The following is a 7612-nucleotide window of genomic DNA, read 5'->3' as shown; positions in this document are numbered from 1 at the left end:
GGTGAATGAATGAATGAAAAGAACTTTTTTTTTACATTTTTATTATTAATTTAAAACTCATAAGATTATTGGAAGGTAATCAATCAGGCCTTGTTTTCAATGCTTGAAAGTTCTTTACGCTTAACAATCTTCTGGGTTCTTGTAATAATCTGTGCATAAGTCTAGGATTGTAATTTGTGTACTTTATTATAATTTTCTGTGTATTATGAATTTCTTGAAGACAGGGATTGAATATCTTTAGCACTAGTGCAGTTACTGGCACATAGTAGGGTTTCAATATATGTTTGTTGAATGAATCAATCGTTAACAAAATCAATTGTTGGTAAATGAAATGACTGGGAGGTAACAATTACCTAGTTAATTGTTATATTCTACCACACTCCCTTCAATAAATACTTTGCTGAATATTTTCTCTAATCCATAAGCATGTCCAAATATAGAAAATCAATACTTTATTATTACTGTTTCATTTCCTTACATCCCTTTGAGTCTCTATAATTATATCCTCTTTCTGGGGCACCTTAAGCATCTTCCTCCCCCGCCCCTTTTTTTGTTTGCCCAATAGCATGTAAATATATAGCTTCTCTCATCTTCAAAACTCAAAACAAAACTCAAATCTCCCTTAATCTTCCATTTCTCTTCTGGTACCTCAGTACTTCCCTTCCTCCAGTCACAGCCGAACTTCTCCAAACAGTTGTCTTCATCTGTGGTCCTCATTTCTTGACTTCCTTTTCACTCTGTAGCACCACTATCTCCTATTCCCACTACTCTTCTCAAATGGCCCTTGAAGAGGTCACACTCTGCCTGCAACTTTAATGGAAACCCTGGTGGCATAGTGGTTAAGAGTTACAGCTGCTAACCAAAAGGCGGGCAGTTAGAATCAACCAAAAGGTCAGCAGTTCAAATTCATCAGGTGCTCCTTGGAAATGCTATAGGGCAGTTCAACTTTGCCCTTTAGGGTCACTATGAGTCAGAATTGACTGGACGGCAATTTTTTTTTTTTTTTAATACTCAACTTGGCAACTGCCCACTCACCTTTTAAAACATGGCTCAAGCTCCATCTCTTCCATGAAGACTTTTCTCAATACCTTCATTTCCCTTCCAGAAAGACTTTTCTGTTTATCCTCAATGTACATGTACAGAAGGTCAATTTTACTAGTGATTAAATAATTTCAAAAGAAAGGAATATTAAAATATAACATTTGGCCTATCCAACTGACAAAGATAGAAGTGATCAGTAATATGGTAGTACCAATTTGCTCTATCTTATGAAGGGCAATTTGGCAATATGCTTTCAAGTACCTTGAAAAAGTTTTTATCCTTTGACCCAGGAGCTATACTCACTGAAATTTATCATCAGCAAATAATTAGATGAGTGTGCACAGATAAATGCTCAAGGATGTTTATTGCAGCATTCCATACAACCAAGGTTATTTGAAATAACACAGGTTCACAAATAGAGGATTATTAAATTCATTTTGTTCTATTCATTCAAAGGAACAGTATGCAAATGCAGAAAAATATAAGGATGATCTATATTTAGTGTTATGGAAAGACATCCACCAACATTGTTAAATGAAAAAAGCAGGTTACAGAGCATTACGTATAGTATAATTCTATCTTTGTTAATGTATATTATATATGAAAAAATTTGACAATTATACGCTAAATGTGCATAATGATTACCTTGAAATGGTGGACTTTGGTTGATTTTTATTGTATTCTTTTTATTATATTTTTAACTTTTTAGTAACGAGCATACCTTTTTATTGTATTCTGGAAAAATCTGCTTAAAGCTACAAATTGAATAAATGAAAAATATCTTCCTCCTTATAGCAGTGCAGAGGGAGAGAACTTGTTTTAGGTTTATGTCAGAGACTGCAAAGATCTCCTTTCAGTCATAAAACAAAAATTTCCTATGAACCAAACCCCTTTCTCTAATAACATATTGCATGTATTTTTTGCTGTTGCTGGTGCAAAATGAAAATAACTTCAATCTGCTTTTTCTCATCTCATCTCATCTTTACTCATACTCTTTCTAAATAGTACCCATTCCCTCAGAACTGAGTTTTAAAATTCGTTTTTTCTTAGCTTGTTTAGTTGCTGAAATTAGCTTCCGGAAATTCCTTCAACCTGTTGCTGCTCAGGAAAAAAGCAAAACAAAACAAAACACTAAATTTGTTAAAAGAATAAAACTTCTTAGTTCATATTTTCAGTTTATTTAAGCAGTCTTTTTCCCCCATCACAATGATTTTTCTTCCGTTTCTTTCGTCTTCACTGCCTATCCCTCATTCCATCTTATAGACACCATTCCTCTTGAATGATTGATCACTTTCTCGAGGTAGCAGTTAAAGGCACAGCCTGCCTAGGTTCCAATCCCAGCTCTGACATTTATAAGCTGTGTTCACTTTGGGCAAGTTCAATTTCATCATCTGTAAACTGGAAATAATGATAGTATTTAGCTCAGAGGGCTGTTATTAAGTTAAATAAGCTGATATATGTCAATTGCTTAGAACAGTATCTGGCACATGGTAAGACTGATATAAGTGTTAGTTATTATCCCTGCGGGTGCAAACAGTTTGTGTTCAACTACTAACCTAAAGGTTGGGGGTTCAAAGACACCCAGTAGTGCCAAGGAAGAAAGACCTGGTGATGTGCTATTGTAAATATTACAGCCAAGAGAACCGTATGGAATGCAGTTCTACTCTGTAACACATGGCTCACCATGGGTCAGAATGAACTCTGTGGACAATGGGTTTGTTTTCTTGTCATTTTCATTGCCCTCTTCTTCATAGGCCAATCTCTGATCTCATTTTATCTTATCCACGCTCCACTTGCACTAACCACAATACCTCTCAGAAGCAGCAAGTGGAGCTATGATATTCTTAAGGCCAGAGGATGGGTGTCTTATTTGGAGGGCCATCTCCCCATGAGCACCCGCTGCAGGGCGCCCTGCACATCAGGGTTCCTAAGGCTATAGATGAGTGGGTTCAGCATGGGGCTAATGACAGTGTTGAGGATGCCAACCCCCTTGGCCTTGTCTGAAGCCTCGACTGAACCCAGCCTCATGTAGCTGAAGACACCTGTCCCATAGAAGATGCCCACCACGGTGAGGTGGGAGCTGCATGTAGAAAAAGCTTTCTTCCTGCCTTCGGCAGAGCGGATTTGTAGCACAGCAGCCACCACATGGGCATAGGACACAGTGATGAGGACCAAGGGGGCCACACCCATGAAGGCTGCTGCTACAAAGAGCAACTTCTCATTGAGATGGATGCTGGAGCAGGAGAGCTGGAAGAGCTGTGGGAGGTCACAGTAGAAGTGATTGATCACATTGGGGCCACAGAATTTAAGAGCAGACAAAGCAATTGTTTGGGTCAGTGCATTGGAGAAGGAAAAGACACATGACATGCCGACCATGGCTTGCTGGATTCCCCAGCTCATGCGGGTACTGTAGGTGAGGGGCTGGCATATGGCCAAATAGCGATCATATGCCATGACAGTCAGCAGGAAGCAGTCCACCCCAGCCAGGAGGTGGAAGAAGAAGAGCTGTGAGAGGCAGGATCTGTAGGGAATGCTCCTGTCTTTGGACGTGAGATGCCTCAGCATGGCAGGGACGGTGACGGTGATGCACCCAACATCCAGCAGGGACAGGTTCCCCAGGAAGAAGTACATAGGGGTGTGGAGTTTGGGCTCAACAAGAATGGCAGCCAGGATGCTGAAATTGCCACCAACAGTAGCCACATAAGCAAGAAGAAAGATGGCAAAGAGGATGAGCTGTAGAGCTGGAGTCTCTGTTAGGCCTAGCAGGACAAACTCAGTCACAACTGAGCCATTTCCTGAGGCTCCCAGATCCATAGGTTTCTTCTACCAGCAGTAGAATTGTGCAAAGCTGGAAGATGTCAATGGAGGTAAAAGGAAAATGTGCTCTCGATAACCTCTCAGTGGCATAACCAGGAAAGGGGAGGGCTGTAAGAACATATAAAATTTAAGGAAAATAAATATAGAGATTGAGAGATAATAGGAAGATACTTGAAAAACCTGACTCGTAATGAGTAAGGAGAATAGTAGCATTGGACAGACTTACACAGAGATAGATGATTTGACATGAAAAGGGGGAAGAAATATAACATTTTAAGGTTAAAGGGAAAGATTATTTTCCTGAGATGAAAGTTCCAAGAAAGAAACCCAAGCCTGCAGATGGTGGGATGGCCATAGTTGTGGTACAGGATGCCAGAGGATAAAATGGAGGCTTTAACGGAAGAGGAGAAAAGGCATGCTCCCCCTCAGCCTGTGTCCTTGCAAGCTCCACATACATATGTCATCATATGTGACGGCAACCATGAGATTCCTGCCATTTCCCAGACCATTAAGAAAGAGATTGATCTGTGAAACCATGTAAAACTACAAGATCTAGTCTGGGCTTTTCAGAACATAGTGAGTACATTAAGTTATTGGGATGTCATTAAGGACATTTCCAGCTCTATAGCTGGTAATTATCAGATTGCTAGATTTTCTAAATAGTAAGATTATATTGCATTTCTCCCCATAGAGTCTGAGAAATTTGGCTGCCAAAATACTGACCTATTACTGAATAAGGAAAATGTAAGCAGAGATTTTGAGCAGGGTAAGGGATCCAAGATTTAAGCTCTCAGTTAAACTGCCCTCCTCTCTCACAACTAGAGTCTTAAGTTAGCAAGCACATACCCGTTCCATGAATTCCCTTCTGCCTCCAAGTCCGCCATCACTTAGCTTCTTGCTCTTTGGTCCTGGCTCTAAATACATATCATCCAACACACCTACTATCATGGACCTGATGACTAGATAAGGCCCAAGTCTGCTCCAGTGTCATGAACTGCCCACATCCCTGGTAACTTAGGGAATACTTTCCTTTTCCCACCCTTGAAGTGCTTACACTAACAAAATTCATAGTGATCTGCCTCCACCTAGGGTGATGGCAGAGGGGTGGATATTTAAGTCACTAACGGAAGTCTGCTTTGTACAGGGAAAGGATGGAGTTGAAGATCCCCAAGGGGCAAAAAGCATGAGCAGAGGAATACATTGCCTGATGATTAGGCTGCATTTTGAGAACAATGTCCACAATTCTGCATAGGTCAACTACCATCTAATTGTCTGGCCCTTTCAGCTGGCATGTCATTCTCACCATTACCTCAAATTTAGTCTTTCCAAATCTGAACAGACCTTCTTCGTTCTCAACCTGCTCCTGTCTTAACTATTTTGAGTAGTTTCTGCCATCCTTTCAATTAGCCAGGCTTAAAACCTTAGTCATCATGGACTAAGCACCCAAGTCCCACTGGATTTTTTGGGGGGGGAGGAAGGAGAAGCCATTCTAGGTCCCAGAGTGTGAACTTCACTCACTGGGAACCAAGAGTGCAGAGCTTGGGAAGGCACTCACCCAGCCAAGGGGACAAGCAGACACTTCCGAGGCAGAGAGAAGGGACAGCCACACTGTCCAGTGGACCCCACAGACAGGGTGACTTATAAAGAAGAGAGAGACAAAGAGAGGGACAGCTTTGCTGACATCATTTTCACATTGGGATTTTTCTCCACCCCATTATTACCCCTGGAGGCCTCAGAAATTAGCACCTTCCAGAGGGAGCCAGAGCCAGATAAACAATGCCCTTGCCACAAGCATCATGATCTCTATTATCTTTACAATGTTTCTGACTTTCTCAAAATGTTTCCAAGTACAACCTCCATGGAAAGGCAGAGTTCATTCATTTATTTAACAAAAATGTTTTCAGCATTCATTGTGAATCAACATTCTTATCAGCATTTTACAGGGTTAAACTGAATCTCATAAAGTCTTAAAATGCAGAATGTTATTGGACACAAGTTGGGATTTTGGGATTCTGGTTTAGCCCAGCCAACCATCTTGGGACAGGAAGGGAGAGGAACAGAGCAGAGACTTGTGACTTTCTAGCCTTGCTTGCAGCATGAGGCAGAGAGGAGGGTAGAGCCGGGGTCAGGATTACCTCCTACCTCATTTCTGGAGAAGTGTCCTCTCCTTCATGTCACAAAGTCACCACACATCCCCATCACAATTAACTTTCCCCCCCAAAAGCCCACTGCCATCTAGTCGATTCAGACTCATAGCGACCCTATGGAACAGAGTAGAACTGCCCTATAGAGTTTCCAAGGTGGGCCCGGTTGATTCAAACTGCTGACCTTTTGGCTAACAGCCGTAGCACTTAACCACTACGCCACAAGGGTTTCCACAATTAACCTTAACCATCCTCAAACCTTACTTCTCTTCTAGTCTCAAAGAAATGCTCCCATAAAACAATTCAGACCTGTAGTATCCTGACCTTAAATGTTTTCCAACCTTGTGGCTCCAACACAATAAAGGAAGATGAAGGTTTGTAGTAACATCTAGACTGAGACACCCTACATTTAATAACTCCTGAAGGTGAATTTGGGCTCAAATACAATTTTCAAAAATCCCATGTTAATTAATAAATCTTCCCCCTTGAGTCTTATCAGCAAGTTTGGAAGAAGCTCTTTGCAGGATAAAATGAGGAGCCTCAGTGGTTCAAGGCTGTCATGGACCAAGGAGAGGTTGGCAAAGAGTTAGGATAAGTTGAGGTTTCTGTTGATGGCTATCCTTGGAAGGGAAACTCTAGGACACAGAGCCCAAATGGAACCCATTATATGTACGCACCCCACTTGAGGTGACAAATATTCTCTCCCTGGGCAGTATTCTTTCCCCACACCTTGTTAACCAGGTTAACTCCATCCTTAAAGATCAATCGCAGGTCTTATCACTTCCAGGATATCATCCATGAGCCCTTGGGGCTGAATTCCCCCAGAAATCCAAAGGCAATATGCTGATGATCCTCAAATTGTATCTCCATCTCTCTTACTAAACTCTTAACCCTGATACCTAACCGTTCTTTGGATATCTCCACCCAAACATCCCACAAGAATGTCAAACTAAACACAGCAAAACTGATGTTTCCCCTATTGCGCAACGGGGGCACAGTTACAATGACTAGTAGAATCACATGTCTTATTGAGGAAAATTTACAAGCAGAGAAGAACCAGAGTACAATGATCCCCCAAGGTCTTTCCATCCCACATAGAGGGAGGCTAAATTTAAATTAAGACTGGATGCACTACGGAAAGCTTTTCAATAGAGAGGGATCCTGCTCCATCTCCCCCAATCACTCTATATATTTGTAGGAATTGGGAGTAGAAGTGGGAACATCTAGGTAACATAGCCTGTGCTTCCTGGATGAGAAAGTAACCTTGTTAGAAAAAGGGAGCCTCTGGTGGAGTTCAGTTTCTGTTATCAGTCTGTTCTTCCATTGAGCTGCTGAGCCAACGTCTTGCCAATTTACTGAAAAGGAGGAAATGAGCATACAGGGCTCTCCATCCCCCGAACCAGGCACTCCTCTTTACCCTGTTCAATGGAGATGGGAATATACCAATCGTTTATTTAGCAAATATGGAGCAAAGTACTATTTTCCAGGCACCGTGCTGGTCAAGAGGTGACCAAGACAGAAATGGTACCTGCCCACATGGAGCTTAGATGTATAGATAGCTGCCATCAAGATGACTCTGACTAATGGTGATCTTACATACAGTAGAAGGA

The 7612-nt window shown here is 41.5% G+C and overlaps 1 protein-coding gene across 1 annotated transcript; it reads right to left on the bottom strand.

Moving 5' to 3' along the window:
* Positions 1-2446: 2446 nt before the first annotated feature.
* LOC100670829 (putative olfactory receptor 3A4) lies at positions 2447-3918 on the bottom strand. The gene has a single exon (XM_003416995.3). The coding sequence runs from the start codon at positions 3853-3855 to the stop codon at positions 2908-2910; it is 948 nt and encodes a 315-aa protein (XP_003417043.1). The 5' UTR covers positions 3856-3918; the 3' UTR covers positions 2447-2907.
* Between the last annotated feature and the right edge of the window lie 3694 nt (positions 3919-7612).

Source organism: Loxodonta africana, chromosome 18, assembly GCF_030014295.1.
Source record: "Loxodonta africana isolate mLoxAfr1 chromosome 18, mLoxAfr1.hap2, whole genome shotgun sequence".
Taxonomy (NCBI): Eukaryota; Metazoa; Chordata; class Mammalia; order Proboscidea; family Elephantidae; genus Loxodonta; species Loxodonta africana.
Note: the sequence above shows the minus strand (reverse complement) of the source record. Positions and strands in the feature narration are given on the sequence as shown.